This window comes from Triticum urartu, chromosome 4A (genome assembly GCF_056163025.1).
Source record: "Triticum urartu cultivar PI428250 chromosome 4A, HENAU_Tu73, whole genome shotgun sequence".
Lineage (NCBI taxonomy): Eukaryota > Viridiplantae > Streptophyta > Magnoliopsida > Poales > Poaceae > Triticum > Triticum urartu.
The window spans coordinates 617,745,137-617,763,453 of NC_141876.1; the positions used below are offsets into that span (position 1 = coordinate 617,745,137).

Below are 18,317 nucleotides of genomic sequence, written 5' to 3' on the forward strand. Positions count from 1 at the left end.
ATGATCTCCATCATCATGATCTCCATCATCGTGTCTCCATGAAGTTGCTCTCCAACTATTACTTCTACTACTATGGCTAACACGTTTAGCAATAAAGTAAAGTAATTTATATGGCGTTTCTCAATGACACGCAGGTCATACAAAAAATAAAGACAACTCCTATGGCTCCTGCCGGTTGTCATACTCATCGACATGCAAGTCGTGATTCCTATTACAATAGCATGAACATCTCATACATCACATATATATCATTCATCATTCATCACAACTTTGGCCATATCACATCACAAAACACTTGCTGCAAAAACAAGTTAGACGTCCTCTAATTGTTGTTGCAAGTTTTACGTTGCTGCAATAGGGTTCTAGCAAGAACGTTTTCTTACCTACGTGAAAGCCACAACGTGATTTGTCAACTTCTATTTACCCTTCATAAGGACCCTTTTCATCGAATCCGCTCCAACTAAAGTGGGAGAGACAGACACCCGCCAACCACCTATGCAACTAGTGCATGTCAGTCGGTGGAACCGGTCTCACGTAAGCGTACGTGTAAGGTTGGTCCGGGCCGCTTCATCCCACAATACTGCTGAAGCAAAATAAGACTAGTAGCGGTAAGAAAGTTGACAACATCTACGCCCACAACAAATTGTGTTCTACTCGTGCAAAGAGAACTATGCATAGACCTAGCTCATGATGCCACTGTTGGGGAACGTTGCAGAAAACAAAAAATTTCCTACGGTTTCACCAAGATTCATCTATGAGTTAATCTAGCAACGAGTGATCGGATGCATCTACATACCTTTGTAGATCGCGAGCGGAAGCGTTCAAAGAACGGGGATGAGGGAGTCGTACTCGACGTGATCCAAATCACCGGAGATCCTAGCGCCGAACGAACGGCACCTCCGCGTTCAACACACGTACGGTCAGCGTGACGTCTCCTCCTTCTTGATCTAGCAAGGGGAAAGGAGAGGTTGAGGAAGATGGCTCCAGCAGCAGCACGACGGCGTGGTCGTGGTGGAGAAGCAGTACTCCGACAGGGCTTCGCCGAGCTCTACGGAGGAGGAGGAGTGTTGGAGGGGAGAGGGAGGCGCCAGGGGCATGGGTGCGGCTGCCCTCCCTCCCCCCCTCTATATATAGGGTCCCCAAGGGGGGGGCTCCGGCCCTGGAGATCCAATCTCCCAAAGGGGCGGCGGCCAAGGGGGGTGGAGTGCCCCCCAAGGCAAGTGGGGCGCCCCCCACCCTAGGGTTCCCAACCCTAGGCGCAGGGGGAAGGCCCAAGGGGGGCGCACCAGCCCACTAGGGACTGGTTCCCCTCCCACTTCAGCCCATGGGGCCCTCTGGGATAGGCGGCCCCACCCGGTGGACCCCCCGGGACCCTTCCGGTGGTCCCGGTACAATACAGTTGACCCCGAAACTTGTCCCGATGGCCGAAATAGCACTTCCTATATATAATTCTTTACCTCCGGACCATTTCGGAACTCCTCGTGACGTCCGGGATCTCATCCAGGACTCCGAACAACTTTCGGGTTACTGCATATTCATATCTTTACAACCCTAGCGTCACCGAACCTTAAGTGTGTAGACCCCATGGGTTCGGGAGACATGTAGACATGATCGAGATGGCTCTCCGGTCAATAACCAACAGCGGGATCTGGATACCCATGTTGGCTCCCACATGCTCCTCGATAATCTCATCGGATGAACCACGATGTCGAGGATTCAAGCAACCCCGTATACAATTCCCTTTGTCAATCGGTACGTTACTTGCCCGAGATTCGATCGTCGGTATCCCAATACCTCGTTCAATCTCGTTACCGGCAAGTCACTTTACTCGTACCGTAATGCATGATCCCGTGACCAGACACTTGGTCACTTTGAGCTCATTATGATGATGCATTACCGAGTGGGCCCAGAGATACCTCTCCGTCATACGGAGTGACAAATCCCAGTCTTGATCCGTGTCAAACCCAACAGACACTTTCGGAGATACCGGTAGTATACCTTTATAGTCACCCAGTTACGTTTCGACGTTTGGTACACCCAAAGCACTCCTACGGTATCCGGGAGTTACACGATCTCATGGTCTAAGGAAAAGATACTTGACATTGGAAAAACTCTAGCAAACGAACTATACGATCTTGTGCTATGTTTAGGATTGGGTCTTGTCCATCACATCATTCTCCCAATGATGTGATCTCGTTATCAATGACATCCAATGTCCATAGTCAGGAAACCATGACTATCTGTTGATCAACGAGCTAGTCAACTAGAGGCTTACTAGGGACATGTTGGTGTCTATGTATTCACACATGTATTACGATTTCCGGATAACACAATTATAGCATGAATAAAAGACAATTATCATGAACAAGGAAATATAATAATAATCCTTTTATTATTGCCTCTAGGGCATATTTCCAACAGGGGAGTGGTTGGTGGCCGTCATCATGGTGCTCACTGAAGGTGGTGATCATTGACCAGGCATGTAGATTGACGTGCAAACCCAGTGTTGTACTCATTTCATCAATGGCCTTAAACAGGCCGTCACGATCTCAGGGGAGCAGTTGAATCACAACTTCTTGATACAAATGTTTTGATCAAATCCGTGCCAAGGCAGTGTCAAACTTTATTTGCATTACTAAAATGGAAAATACAAACAATTAAATTATTGCTCTCTATTTATTCAATTGATTGCTCTCCAAAAATGATGTTAGAAGGATTTTGAGTCGATAAAAATAATATAATATGTTGAAAGAATAAGAACATAAAAACATATATTAAACACGGTCCTGAGTATGAAGGTTGAGGGTCATTGCACAACAATAAAAGAGTGAAGGTTGAGGGGAAAGGGGTCTGAGGAAGATAGGAGTGGGAGAGAACACCAATTTGCCATTATAGGAATACGAAGCAAATGCCATTTTTGACACACATGTTTGAAATAGAACAATTGTTTGATCTTCATTTTATAATATTATTCCGTGGCAACGTTGAAGGAGAGCAAGGGGTGATAAGGTGTTGGCGATGGCGGTGAGACAACTCGCGAGGTCGGATCTGTGTAGGCGGCTAGTAAGGATTGTGAGCAATAATCAAATTTGATGGTCCGTGGCAACGCACGGGCACTCAACTAGTGTTATTTAACATCGTGACTGTCATGTTGTCTATTCTGATTGATCGTGCTAAGCAGGACGGTCAAATTGCAGCAGTAGTGCCCCACCTTGTGGATGGTGGCCTCTCTATTCTGCAATATGCTGATGATACAATTCTTTTTATGGAACATGATCTGGATAAGGCTCAAAACCTGAAATTATTGCTTTCAGCATTTGAGCAGATATCAGGCCTTAAAATTAACTTCCATAAAAGCAAATTGCTCTGCTTCGGAGAAGCCAGTGAGGCAGCGGCTGAGTATGCCGACCTGTTTGGTTGTGCGCAAGGCCAATTCCTGATAAAATATTTGGGAATTTCGATTCATTATCGGTGTCTCACTAATGCGGAGTGGAAACATATAGAGGAGCGCTTAGAGAAACGGTTGAATAGTTGGAAAGGCAAGTTGCTCTTTATTGGAGGACGGCTGGTGTTAATTAACTCAGTCCTCATAAATATGGTTCTCTATATGCTCTCTTTTTTCCAACTCCTAAGAGGGGTCTTGCAGAGGCTGGATTATTTCAGATTCAGATTCTTTTGGTAAGGGGACAGTAAAAAGAAAAAATACCATTGGATGGAATACTTTGGTTGTTATACTCTACTGCGGTGACGAGGCAAAATAACTCGAGGTGGGCGGCAAAGGGGAACAACGGTCTTTAAATTTACACAAGTGATGAGCACCCAAAAGAACAGGTGTTGCAGAGTTTCATGAGCACCGAGAAATTCACACACGTCAAATTCTTTCAACCCGGTTTCTTTAAATTATCTTCGGCCAGGATACGATTCCTTATCACGCGTCAGCAGAACCTTGATTCTCAAGGTCCACAGATGCTTATATGGAAAACTAAAAATAAAATTGTGAAATAACTAGACAATGATTCCACTTTCTCGTGGGAGGAACCTGATGTAGTTAACATCCACTTAACTCCGTTTGGCACTATACCTCGAACTGTTTGCTCTCTCTCTCTCTCTCTCTCTCTCTCTCTCTCTCTCATAAGATCTCTCTCTCATAAGATCTTATATATATGGATGGTCCCAGTCAAAAAAAAAAGATCTTATATGTCTGGATGTCTGGTTTTGCACTATAATTTGGGTCACGTTAATTATTCCACTGTCCCACACGGTGCGGTTAACAATAGTTAAAAGTAATGCGATGTGACAAAAAGACGTCTCGTCGCCGTCGCGTCCCATGCTACGCACGGTTCCGAACGTGCGCTGGCGAGGTGCCGCCCCGTCCAGGTGGTGGACGAACCTTCGTGTTGCATTTTTTTCTTAGGCTGGTCATAGTGGCGAGTAACTTAGACTAGTGTCATATACATGACACTAGTCTAAGTTATTATCTTCATAGTGCAAAGTAACATAGTACTAGTGTCATATGTGGCCTTATTTAATAGCTTGTAGACTCATGTTATCTTGGAAAGCGCTATGTTACAGTAACATATTATGTTACAGTAACATATTATGTTACTACTTCTCATTAACTACTTGCCACATAAGCAAAAAATTCTCGAGGTGCGCTATGTTACTACCTGAGTTACTCCCACTATGACTAGCCTTATGTTACTTTTTAAAGTCGTCCTGGTGGATCTCTAAAAGAAGAAAGAGTTGTCTAATTAATTAACAGAAAATCCACATGAAGGTACAAAACGCCGCACAGAAGAGACACAAAGTTCAGGTTGTCAGCAAGAGTCATCGTCATCACTTCTTCGCGAGTCAGCAACCCCAACTTCACATAAACTTCAATCACTAAAGTCCTCGTTGCCATGAACATTGAAAGTCATGTCAACCCATGCCAAAGCAGTTGGCCACCGGTGCAAACGTCCAGACAACTCCGACTTAGAAGACCACTAAACACATGAGAAATGTGCAGAGCTAGCGCCAACCAACGCTTCCTTGAAGACGTCCAATCACTTGTCATCATCATCACATACGCACCTCTAGGGTAGCACCGACTCCATGACGACATGGCGAGACAAAGAAAAAATTGTTGAGCGTGCCGAAAAAAGCCAACAGCCAAAGCCCTGTTGCGACCCTTCATCGTTGGCCATCATCATCGTTACCAGACTGGACGCCACACCACCACACTGTCACTCAGGCACCTACCGATTGCAATGCCGTGAGCTTCTAGCACATGAAGAGCGGGAATGAGATCCATAGGCCCTCAAGACAACGTGCCAAATGGGAAAGAAACAATGCTGACGTTGTCGCCCGACCCAACAGGACCTTTGGATTTCACCCAAAGAACTAGATCCGAGGGTGTGTAGCGAATGGACTCCATGTCGGCTCTTTGAAGGAGGTGAAATGAAGTTCATGAACGCCGACGTTGTCGGCCCGCAAGAACCAAACAAGGTTTCACCCGGAGCACCGCCCAACACCACACCCCCACGCACCGCACCACCGCTAGCCCGCACACCTCCCACAAAACCACCGCACGATGACCATACAGGAACCACCACAAAACCTCGTCGCCAACCAAAAAAAAAAACCAGTGAGCTAGAGCTGCCCACCATTGAGATCTGGCGTCCATCCCCGCTGCATGAACACGTAGCCGCCGCATATCGTCGGAGCTGGCCGGGAGATCTGGCACCTCGTCCCTGAATCGCCAAAGCAAGCCGCTGGGATGAAACCCAAGAAGCCCACTGCCATGCATTCTACCGATGCTGAAGTGAGCCCCCAAACTAGGCAGCATTGTCATGGCCGCGGATGGGATAGACTTGGCCGTAGCCGGCCACATCTAGCAAGCCGCTACCTCCGTCTACGAGCAACTGCTCAGGGATGAGACTGCACATGGAAGAGGAGGAGGTTGCCACCTTGCCTTGACCTATCGGAGAGGGGTCACCGGAGACGCAAAGGATAAGAAGGCACCCGAGCCACGGTGCAGCGCAGCAAGGGGGGTGAGCCTTCCCAACCCAGGGCTCATGTCGCCCAGCGAGACAAAGGCCTCCACCGTGGGCTTAGCCCGACAGCATCCGCGATTTAGGGGTACACACCCATATCGTCCGGGAGGAGGGGGGGGAGGGGGGCAAGGGGAGAGTTACCGTTGCATCTTTTTGTTTTCTCATAATAGAGGAGTCCTACTTCAGGGAAGCATGCATGCGACCAGCTTTGACCTTTTTTTTCCTTTTGCAAGAAAAATGGTCGATCTATTCATCAAACAACATAGTTGTATAAAGAACGCGAGAAGTAACCAGCTTTGGCCTTTTGATGCAGAGGCCGGGGTACACCACCTTTTTGAAAATTTTAAAAAAATGCAGTCAGCCAGCTGGTTGAAACTTCAACCTGGACAAGTGCCAGCAAATTCATCATCTGTGGGCTTCGTCACCGGGAGTACGTCCACAGCGGGTTACTGAACAGTTGTTGGCCAATACAAATTAAAGACGTGGCTCGCGTGCACGAGGAAATTCTAGTTCGTCTATCTAATCTAGCTATGGCCTATGTGTGAAGGTCGACTAGGTCATAGCAAACGGCCCTGAGTTATTATCATCACTGAATTGTTTAAATCGTATCTTGTACTTATATCGTTGTGAATGATCGTATCGTAAAAGGGTGCTCCTTGCTTTCGTTTCTCCTGTCTAGTCTAGTCTAAGTCTAGTCTAGTGAGAGGCTATGCCTATGCCTCAGTTGATTAATGAGTCATTTTCCTTCGATGCTCGAGCACGATATCGTCCATATCTCGCCGCTCCGGCAGCTAAACCCGATATGCTGCCAGAGGTACTGGCCAACAACTGGGCGCCATCTTGACATGTTCCTGTGAACACCTGGCCATGGGGACAATTAAAGATGTTTCTTCAAGTTTGTTATGAATTTGTGTCCTATTCAGAAAGACGAGATGACGGTGCCTCCTTAGAGATGGAATAAGATTCTCCTCAATGTCCTCACCTAGCCCATGTTCTGATGGTGCATCTAGCATTGTTGGTTGGTATGTAGAGATGTGTCTCGGGCGGATCTGTCTGTTGGAACTAAACTTGTTATTAGTGCTAGCATTCAAGACTAGGTCATGTTTAGTTTGTTGCATGGTGCAATAGTCAAGTAGAGTTTCATTAGTAGTCAGCTAGGTTCAAAGTAAATTGGGTGTTGCGACATGACGCTGGCAGATGAGCAGCTGGAGAAGCACAGAGGTAGTGTGCGGCGGCAGCGGCGCAAGCACATCTGCAAGTCAGTAGCCGAGCGCGAACACACATGGGTGTGAACCAGGAGCAGCGCCATGCACCAGTGTAGATGCGGCCTGGGCGTGCATGGTTTGTGTTAGTTGACTAGATTGCATGTAGTTTGTTAGCGCCAACCGGCTGCATGCAGGTTGTTTTGGCTGGGTCGTGTGGCCGTTGTGGAGTTGCCGCACAAGTGCAGAACGTGTGCATGCATTTAGTTAGTAGAGAGTAGTAATAGGATCAGCCGGTGCGTGGGCTTAGTGGGTGCGTGTGTGCTGTGGTTAGTCCCGCTACTTAAGCCTTTGTTATCCCAGTGTATTGTCTTGTGAGAAGTGAACAAGGAGAAAAGGCAAGCGTGTGTGTGCCATAAAAATTCTCTGCGTGTTCTTCTTCCCCATGTGTGTGTTGATCCTTGGGAAAAGCTAACAACTGACATCAGAGCTTTGTCGATCCAAGGCGTTGGTGGCGGCATGGCGGACTCCATAAGACGTGGAGGTCGGCGGCGCAAGGTGGACGTTGTTGGCGGTGCGATGCTGCTAGCGATGGGTGCGTGTCTTCATCATCATCGAGCTGCGTCACGAGCGATGGAGAAATGTATGCTACCTGGTAAGTTGTGTCACCGGTGGCAAAAAGATGATGGCCATGGAGCGGAGGCCATTGCCATGAGGAGTCCATCATCCATGTCCGAGTCAGCGACAAGGTGTGTCATCGTCGACAACATGAAGACGAGTCACTAGCGAGTTGCGGCACCGGCGGCAAGAAGGTGATGGCCATGGAGCGGAGGCCATTGCCACAACAAGTTCCATGTCTGAGTTGTCGACAAGGTGCATTATCATCGACAACATGGAGGCGAGTCACTGGCGAGTTGCGGCACCGGTGGTAAACATGGAGGCGAGTCACTAACAAGTTGTGGCGCCGGTGTTGGCGCCGCCTCCTCGCAGCGCCCCTCTTCTTCCTCCTCTCTCAACTCTCTTGTGGTTTCTTTCAAGAACACATACACAGAGACGCACAATGGTGGAACTCAGGAACATGCACGCACACACACACACACATATGTATCAAGGAAGAACATAAACAGACTTTGCCATAGGCTCTCTTCCTTGGCTATCACAATGGCTACATTTTTGCTTCTGCCAACACGACTGCCTTTTCTTATTCATCTGATCACCTTATCACTCCTGCTTCGGTACACCCCCCTAAACACAAAGACAGTTCAGATTAGTCCATACCTCTTCATAAGTAAAGGCATGATAGGCATTTTTTATAAACTCTTTTTTTAGAATCACGTATAGGCTGTACATTAACGGACGTGCACACCCTGCCGTCTCTGTGCTGGCCCATTCAGCACAGAGACGCACAATGGTGGAACTCAGGAACATGCACGCACACACACACACACACATATGTATCAAGGAAGAACATAAACAGACTTTGCCATAGGCTCTCTTCCTTGGCTATCACAATGGCTACATTTTTGCTTCTGCCAACACGACTGCCTTTTCTTATTCATCTGATCACCTTATCACTCCTGCTTCGGTACACCCCCCTAAACACAAAGACAGTTCAGATTAGTCCATACCTCTTCATAAGTAAAGGCATGATAGGCATTTTTTATAAACTCTTTTTTTAGAATCACGTATAGGCTGTACATTAACGGACGTGCACACCCTGCCGTGCTGGGCTGGCCCATTCAGCACATTCATCCTTTTTTTTTTGAAACCGCAAAAAAAGGTGCTTGATGCAGGATTCGAACCTAGGTCCTTCACAATAAGCACAGCCGCAATAACCAGCTAGGCAACTGTGCCTCTAGTGTAAAGTAAGTATTTTTATACTTGAAATACAACACTGGAAAAGCCCAACATTTTCTGGTTGTCTTTTTCATTTCTTTTTTGTTTCTTAAATGCGTGAAGTTCTTATAATTCGTGATTTTTAAATCGAAAATGATGACAAAATTTCAAATTCTTGATTTTTTTTCAAATCGGTGAACTTTCTTTCCCCAAAATTGATCAGTTTTCTTCACAAATTCATGAACTATTTCGCAAGTTGGCAATTTGTTTTTGAAAATTGTTGGTCTTTTTTATAAATTGATGAACTTTGTTTCTAAATCAATGGATTTTTTAAATTTTGTTAATTTTTTTCCAAATCAATGAACTTAATTTGAATTATTGATGGACTTTTTTCAAAATCAATAAGAAAAACAAAATAATATAGAAACCCATGTAAAAACTGAAGAAAAAACCAGCCTGGTTGAAAAGGAAAACCAGAGTCTTTCTTTTTAGCGTTATATTTGACGCACTACAAAAGATGGAAAAGGGAAACTTAGACCATGATCAACGGAGGTGTTCGAGTAGGCGAGATGGCTCCGTCTAAGAGCACGTCGTTTCCCGACATGCTTGAAATGGCCCCAATTTTTTTCATGCCTTGTATGACCAATTCAAGGCACCATGCCAAGTTGTTTTGGTTTTCGACAAATTTTACATTTTTCGTAGTTTTCTCGGTAAAAAAATGCTCGATAATGGGAGGTCATGTCGCAACTTGCATACGGTATCAGAAATCGTACAAACCTGGCATGGATGACTACCATGGTCATGCCCACCTGCTTGAAAAGGTTGGGGTCATTTTAAGAATGTCCAAAAGTAGCCCATGTTTAATGAAGGGGTGTTCAGGTTGGCTAGAAGGCTCTACCTGAGGGTGCGTTATTTCTCAACATCCTTCTAAAGGCCTAATTTTTCCACCTACTTCTATGGTCAAATCAAGGCACCATGTCAAGCTGTTTAAGTTTTCTACAATTCTTTCAATTTCTAGAGTTTTCTTGGTGAAAGCAAGCTGATAAAATGGCCGGACGTGACAGAACATGCATATGTTGTGGGAAATTCATTCAAACCTGGCATGGATGCCTATCATGGGCATGCCCGTCTACTGGAAAAGGTTGGGGTGATTTCACGCATGTTCAAAAATAGATCATGTTCAACAAAGGGTGTTCGGGTAGGCGAGAAGGGTCCATTTCTTCATCTTTTTTGGTGAGGAAATTGGGCCATTTCAAATATGTTGAAAAATAACGTGCTCTCAGATGAACTGTTCCGACCTTACCGAATAATCTCCATTGAACATGGTGTTTTTTGGACATACTTGAAATGACCCCAACTAATAAATACAAAGGGATAAAATTGAAAACAGTAAGTGTTTTTTAAAACATTTAATAAATATTTTATATTTTTATTAAATCACTAGTTTAAAAGGTTAGTTACAACTTGTATTTTGGTATTCAAAAAAATGAGTTAACAAAATAAGAAATCAAATGAAAAAACAGAAAATAAAATAAAACGCTTAGGCCTTGGCCCAACTAGGCGACGACATTGCTCTCGTCGGGCACGTGTTGGGCCGGTCCAAGAGCTCACGGATTTGAAAAGTTCATCAATTGTTTTAAAAATATTCATGGATTTGAATATTTTCACAAAAAATCGAAATAAAGTTCACTATGAAATTTGCAAAAATGTTTTCTCGGTCTTGGGAACCTCGGGTTCCCAGCCATTTTTTCCTGTTTTGGGACCTTCTCGGAGGTCATGAACCATGTTTTTCTTTTTCTTTTTATCTTCTCTTGGGTTTATTTGTTTGTCTTCTTAGACTTTTCGTTTATTATGTTTATTTTTTATATTTCTCATATTTTTTTTCAGAATTCAAATTTTGTTCATATTTTTCTGTTTTTTCTAGAATTCCATTTTTTTACTTTTTTCAAAAAATGTTTGTATTTTGACATTCTGAGCATGTTTGAAAGGCATGAACATTTGTTTTGAAATTTATGTACAATTTTTAAAAATACAAATATTAGTATTTTATGAACAAAACAGGAAAACTAGAAACCCTAAAGAAAACCGTGCAAAAAAAAAGAGACATAAACTAAAGAGTGGAGGTGCTGTGTTTTTTTCTTGGGCAAAAGAAGTGGAAAACAAGCCAAGAAAGCAATTCTGATGTGCTGTCCCGGATGGTTTGTGCGGCTACACGTAGCGCGTGGGGGCTGTGGTTCGAATCCAGCCGATGGCATTTATTTTTTGACAATTCTTTATCTTTACCTATTATATATATATATATATATATACTAATAAACCAGCTATGGCTTCTGGTCGTACGTCGTGCCAGTTTTGCAAAAAGGTCCTCCTGTTTTTCGAAAATTGTACCCGCAGTCCAAGTTAGAAAACATCTGGGCCCAAGCCTGTCGAGCGCCGCCCGAACGCTGCACCCGCAGCCACGCACTCGAGGCCGAGCTCCCGAGCGTGCCGCCGCCTCGACCTCGCGACCCGCCGGCGACCGGATCCTCGCCGGAGATGAGTGCCGATGTGCCCTGCTCCCTCCTCTCTTCCTCTGTCTCCTCTCACCTCGCTCATCCCCCAATCTCTCTGTCCCCAGGACGAACAGGAGCATGCCATGGCCTCGGATCCGCGCCGCCGTCGCCGGAGAACGTCGCCCGCCACCGGTTCTTCGACCACAACTACCGGATCAAGTTGCCCCGCCTCCGATCTACCCGTTCCCGGCCACCCCAACCTCGCCTCGTCATTGGGCGCGCAGAGAGACGGCCATGGCCGCCCGATTACCGAGCGCCGCCGGCCAAGGTGGCTGCCCGATGCACGAGCGCCGCCGGCCAAGGACCCGCCGGCGTCCAGATCCCCTCCACGCCATCCCCATCTCGCCGGAGACCTGCTCCAAGTCTGGCCGCCCTCCAAACAGGTGCCACTCCTCTCCCTGCTTCGCTTCCTCCATTGTCGCCTCGCACTGTTGCTTCCCCGTCAGATGCAGCACAGGTCATTGGTGTACATCTGTACATCCAAAATTTTCTGCAGAAAATCAGTTTATATAGGTATATGACAAAAAATACTGCCTGTCGTCAGTACGCGGAGACAGAGGCCAAGGATGACCGGCAACTCTTGGAGGAGGACACCTCAAATCAGTCTGGGAAGTTGTCGTCGTTTTCCTCGGGCAGCAATGCAAAATATTGTAATGATACTTATCAACGTTTTTATTTGGTTGTGCAGTACTCGCTAGGTGCTTGACGAAATTCCCATATGATGCATGTGGCAAGGTTCCTAGAGGATAATGTAGATTAATGATTCCATGGAGAGCTGCCAGAATCTTCAATTGGAGGCAATTAAAGACGGACCTCACCGGATTGGATTTGTCTAGCATTCCAGCTAAGTTTCAAGGTAAGCAAGACGTTGGTCCCTTTAGCTTCCTCCAATGAGTTGATCTTCTGAAACTGAACAAAAACATAAATGCATTGACAGAGCTATCCGTTTAAATGTGTACAAGTTTTTTTTCTATTTGATTCGTTTATATATTTAGAAATTATGTTGTAAATAACCTATTGTTGATGGTGTCTGTTCTCCTTTCTGAAAAATTCCAAGAATAAGCTCTCATGTTCAGTAAATGCAATTCGGTTGATTAGGTTAATAGGATTTCATTTTACATAAATTTCATTGTTCGTTCTGCACAAGGACACAAACTACAGTGTAGTGATTCATTGAATAATCTGCATCTTAATACTGCTATTTTCTGGGATCTTAATAAGCTCATGCTATCATCCACGAAGCGTTTGCTCAGTCATAAGTTGTCATTTCTTTCTAACCATTTGCTGACTCGGTTACGCTGCCACACCATGTTCATGCAGAAAGAAACCTGTAACATGTGTTATAATAGATAGCCCTTTGTGAAATTGTTAACTTCACTGTAACTTGTGGGATCATATAGAAGCAAGATGCATGTTGGTCCTGATTGAAGTTCCTTCGGTAGAAAAGATTTTGTAGCTCTGAATGTTGCTTACTTGGCTATATACCATGAGAACTTAATCAAGTGTTCTGATTTTTCCGCAAAACTAGGTCACAAAACTAATATTAATCTCCTTTGAATACTAAATCCTTTTTCTTTGCTCTGAATTTTTTTCTTGCCTTTTGTTGATTGTACAAGAGATCTCCTGGTCGAAGTTTACTTATAAAGCGTGTTTCACTTATGCAGGTAGCTTTAAGACTCCATGCAAACAATCACTGATTAGTAGGTAGTAGGCATGCAGTTTCAGTTAAACCGAAGCTTAATCCACATACATTGTTCACTGGAGGTATCCGTGCCATTACACTCATCCCTCTGTGTGAGTGACACAACTATGTACTGCTATAAAAACACTGGAGTGCCCAACAATATCTTATAATGGCTTTGGTACGTGGCAGTATGAGGCCTGGGATAATGTTTACTTGTGATTCACAAAATGGAAGTATGTGCTATATCTTTGTATGTATGTCTTCTTTTCTCTTATCCTCAAAGGCTTTTTGTTTCTATTTTTTCCATACAAGACCAAACGCTTCTCTTCTTTGTTTGAAGGAAATTAAGGAAACATGTCACGTTCATTGTCGCCTGGTTTATGGTAACTGGTGTTGCCCCCTCCCTTGGAATCTCTCAGATCTATGGCATAGCCAGTTCTCCATCCCGCAGTTTTCGCATGTTGCAACGCACTGGCTCTTTTGTAGGACCATCGTCGACATAGACAAGTTCTGCTTCAAGGACGAGACATAGAAGAAGGCTCGACAAGAGGAAGGAAGCAGGTATTACATACAATTTTTTGCAGAAGTAAATTCAGCGATATGAATTGAACTAGCTGATTTGGCTATTTTATAAATGCAGCATCCATGTAAAGGAATTTCTGCAATGTAATTCTGTGAATTGCAGGTGTGGTTTAGCAACGTACCTCATACATGGTTGGTTGCTGACAAAGGAGGGCAGAATTGGATTACAAAGGCTAAAGGTAAATTTACATTTCCTGGAGGAGGAAGCCAGTTTATACATAGAGCAAGTCAATACCTGGATCAAATATTTAAGGTTTGCTTTGATTATATTATAAATTACTCAAATCTTTCTAGAAACAGTAAAGGTAACTTTAAATTACTTAAAACAGGAAAGCAAATGAGTACTTTCTGTGTAGTGTTCGACTAAAACCATAACTTAAAACATATGGGTTTTACGCGCATCACTGCTTAATAGGGACATGAAAAAGACAAATAGCGGACTACATCACCTTCCACTGCTAACACCTCTACCACTGTTGAATCTCATTTGAAGCACATGTTTCTCTATTTTCCCAGATGGTACCATCTGGCTCTCGCACTAGAGTTTTTCTGGATGTTGGCTTTGGAGTAACAAGTTTTGGGCCATACTTAATTTCACGTGAATTTGAGCATGGTGTTCCTGCAATGGTGGCAACTAATTTAACACCGGCTATTATCCAATGTTCCCGCTGTAGAATAAATTCGACATGTGATGGTGAGCTGAGGTATAGTCATGCTTCGTCTAATACACCTGAATCCTTTTCTTGATGATCCACTTAATTACTTTTATCATAATTTACCCAAAGATGGACTTAGCTGGATAAATTATGATAAAAGTAATTAAAGTGGAATTCTGCTCTGGAGGTTAATAGAGTGTCAGAACTGGCGAGTACTTTCCTTGCCCAGCACAGCCTGTTTATAAGCATGAAGAGGCCCAACATGAGGCATGGAAAGATATGCTCCTTAATACTATCATGTAAATTTGTTCCCTTAGGGCTATATAATATACTCAATGTGTTAAATTTACTTATTTTCCGCATGATGAATCTATAGTTGTTGGATTTAGCCGGAGTAATCTCTTCATTTCTAATAATAGTTTTCTATAACATTACTTATATCAGGCCGAGAAGCCTCATAATGAAACACTGCATTGTTTTGTTGCTCTGTTCCGAAATGATTGTTCACAGATTAAATTATTTGTAGAGATGGAGGACCTAGCTCTCAAACGGACCATGTTGGGAGATTGTGAGGAAAATATGTTTCTATGTGGAGGAAGCCTTTTATAATTAACTCATGGTACATGAGTCGTGATCCTAGGGTCAAACATCCACTTTGTGATACTGATGATAATTCCAGATAATGTCTGGTATTTTGAACCCCACCTGGCATGCTTTTAATTGTTAAGCCTCAATTCAAGGACTAAATTCAGAATATGTATTAAGAAAGTAGTCCATACTTTTTTTAGATTTGTTTTGAACATTTGCATAATTATGCAATTATCTCTTGCAAAGTGTAGTCTCATGATTTCGACTTATTTTTTTGTTGATGAGTGAATGTGTGATAAGTAATTGGCTTCTGCTTTGCCAGGCTGCAAAATCCATAGCTCAGATGCAAGAAACTTTATTATCAAGCCGTTTTCTACACACGACTAATTTTGTTACTACTTTCCATTATTGCGTGCCGATCATGCTATGTTTATGAGCCTCTAGCTAACAAGGCTTGCTCCCAGCTGCAACCTTGAACTGTAGAGGTTTCAGCTTCCTGATGGCTGATTTTTTGTGTCTTTCTTTTGTTTATGTTCACAAGGTGTACCTGCGAGTTTTATGGAATGGAGATGAAATCTTTTGCACGGCTGTAAATGAGCTGAGCCTGTGGTTCTAATCCACCCGATGGCATCTATTTTTTGACAATTAAAACAAAAAAAACGTAAATGGGCTGAGCCCATACGTTCTATGTAGGAAAGTGAATACAATTTGTGAAAAATCCATACTACCCTTTATACAATCGTTCGGCGGCCTTCTCCTCCTTGACGTGGGTGCCCCTGCTGGACCCCTGCCCGGCGTCGCCATGGCGAACAGGCGGCGGCGCGTCGTTATCGTCGTCGCTGTCGCACAAGACGACGACCCCGCCTTCCTCGCGGTCGCGTCGGCGCTCCTTGAAGCGGCGTAGGGCGGCGCACTGGTGCTCCTTCTCCTTCTCGCGGCGCGCCTTCTCCATCGCAATGGAGTCCTGGCGCGCCCATTCGAGGGCCGCGTCGTCGTCGTCGAACTCCGCCTTCACCGGCGCCAGCCCCGGCTCCGTCTTCACCGGCGCCAGCCCCGACTCCGTCTTTGGCTTGACGAAGCGCGGAGGAGCCGATGAGGAGGCGCGCCGGCCGCCCTCGTTGATGACGATGCCGGCGTTGTGAGTGCGCCGGTCGAGCGGCGTCTCCGCTGCGGGCTCGGCCTTGACGCCGAGCAGCGCTGGAGAGCCGGAGGAGTGTGAAGAAGAGCGTGATGAGGAGGAAGAAGAGGAGGCGCCGAACCTCCTTGGCGCCCATGGCCCGGCGCGTCGGTGCTGCGCCGGGGCGGCCACCCTCGCCGGGGGGTACGCCAACGGCGGGTCGTTGCCGCCCTCGAGGTACGTGAGCACGCCCTCGAGTGTGCGGCCGGGGACGCCCCACCAGAGGTGGCGCCCCTCGCTGTTCTGCCGGCCGCCGACCACCGGCGCGCTGTTGGTGGACGCCAAGCGCTGCTGTTGGTGGCGCTTGAAATACGCCGCCCAGGCCGCGTGGTTGTCGGCGGCGTACTGGGGAGGGAGAGTTCGGCGTCGGTGAGGGACGCACGCACGATCTCGACCTCCTCGGCGAAGTACTTCGGCTTCGCCACGGCGTCGGGCAACAGGGGAATGGGCACTCCCCCGACGTTGAGTCTCCACCCCGTCGGCCCAGCGCGCATGTCTGGCGGCGTCGGGATGTTCGCCTGGAACAGAAGCCAGGACTCTTGTTCGCGGAGCGAACGACGGCCGAAGCCGTTGGCCGCCGCCTCATCTCCGGCTTTTATAGCCGGACCGCGCCCGTGTGCACGCATGCGAGGGAGGGGAGGCGTCGGCGCGCCGTCCCGTGACGCGCCGCCCGTGAGGAATCAATGGCAAGGCTAACCGGCGGCACCCTTGCCATTGATTCCCCGCGGGAACCGAGGCCATTGGGGGAAGACGAGGCGCCAAATCGCTGACGTGGCTGGCCCGCGTCTTTTTCGCGCCAAAACAGTTCGCCCCGGCGCCCCCGGGCGCCCCCCAGCGCGCCGGGTTCGGCCTGTGTCCGCCGGCGCTGTTTTCGGCCCAAGCCGGTGAAAATCGGGTTCCTAGGGCGCGACTAGGCCATTTTCTCGGTGCCGGCACGAAAAAATCACCTGGGAAGGCCTTCCTGAAAGCGCGACTGAAGATGCCCTAACTAATTCCTACATGCATGCACGTCCAGCCATCCACTCAACTGCAACGACCCGGCCTAGCATGCGTCTGACTTTGGCATGCAAACGCATGGCTAGCTAAGAAACTCCATGCTTGACTAATTCATCACCCAATTCTAGCTTGCGTGCACACACATGATCTCAACTGTATGTGAGTACACCGCTGCACCTAGTGGATGGACACGACTACATGCATAACTGAACTCATGTGACGAAATAACCATGATGAACACCTATAAAACAAGGTTAACTCTAACACTATCAATGGTGGATTTGTTCGGATCTTGTCGTAGTTCATATAGTTTGTGCGTCTTCAAGTTGGATCCTTCCAATCTACGCAACTCTTCAATGGCGGCTATTGCTATTCTGGTGTGCTGGTCCTATGGGGCCTTAGCATGACGCCTTTCCAACTGTCTACTACAACAAGTTTTGCTCAGCTCGGGAAGGAAGGGGCTATGACGGCGACGTGCCTTCGGCTTGATTCAGTGCTTATACTCGTCGCTAGATGGTCTACAAATCTAAATTTATTTTTTATTGTTTCTGGAGTTCATTGTACTGCTTTGATTGAAGATGAATAGAACAAAAAAATTCCCTTCATTAGAGGACAATAAAATGTCTTGGTTGCCAGGTTATTGGCTCTGTCTCAAAAACCAATGAGTAAGAAATGATTTTTGTGGGGGAAGGGGGGAGGGGGGGACATGATCATCTAGAATGGCATCACTGACGAATAAAATGATTGCACAATTTAGGCCACGAATTCGAAAGTGATCAATTCATATTTATTATCACCTCAAAACTAAATCGTACAAACATCATTTATAAGAGTGTCTCATGCCTTGAGGAAAATACAAACTTTGATTTTTTTTCCTATTGTTTTATTTATGTGAGTGACACCATGCGTAAGTGCAAGAAACTCGCAGTAAACATGCCAACAAAATCAAAGATACCCTCAAAAAAACAAAATCAAAGATGGTGCGTGTTTGCTCTCTATGCTCCCCGAT

General features: G+C 45.8%; 1 protein-coding gene across 18 annotated transcripts; it reads left to right on the plus strand.

Annotated features, from left to right (window-relative positions):
• The first annotated feature begins 11,493 nt into the window (after positions 1-11,493).
• Positions 11,494-15,402, plus strand: LOC147977451 (putative methyltransferase PMT12). Of its 18 annotated transcripts, none has more exons than XM_087519331.1 (8): positions 11,494-12,008; positions 12,170-12,481; positions 13,290-13,559; positions 13,650-13,692; positions 13,796-13,870; positions 13,995-14,144; positions 14,408-14,595; positions 15,074-15,402. In XM_087519331.1, exons 3-8 carry the CDS (start codon positions 13,537-13,539, stop codon positions 15,117-15,119), a joined length of 525 nt encoding a protein of 174 aa, XP_087375457.1. In that variant the 5' UTR covers positions 11,494-12,008; positions 12,170-12,481; positions 13,290-13,536; the 3' UTR covers positions 15,120-15,402. The 18 variants fall into 18 exon arrangements, 1 of the variants encoding a protein (XP_087375457.1); XR_015601913.1 differs by lacking the exon at positions 14,408-14,595 and having other exon boundaries at positions 11,495-12,008; positions 12,170-12,275; positions 12,361-12,481; ... (2 more) ...; positions 13,650-13,870; positions 13,995-14,070; XR_015601912.1 differs by lacking the exon at positions 14,408-14,595 and having other exon boundaries at positions 13,290-13,419; positions 13,499-13,559; positions 13,650-13,870; positions 13,995-14,070.
• Positions 15,403-18,317: the final 2,915 nt, after the last annotated feature.

Excerpts from the sequence above, each read along its gene's own strand:
- LOC147977451 (XM_087519331.1), top strand. The coding sequence starts at position 13,537 with ATGGAAGTATGTGCTATATCTTT. Across the intron at positions 13,560-13,649 it reads GAAGTATGTGCTATATCTTT|GAAATTAAGGAAACATGTCA; the intron begins GTATGTATGTCT and ends CTTTGTTTGAAG. Across the intron at positions 13,693-13,795 it reads TCATTGTCGCCTGGTTTATG|GACCATCGTCGACATAGACA; the intron begins GTAACTGGTGTT and ends GCTCTTTTGTAG.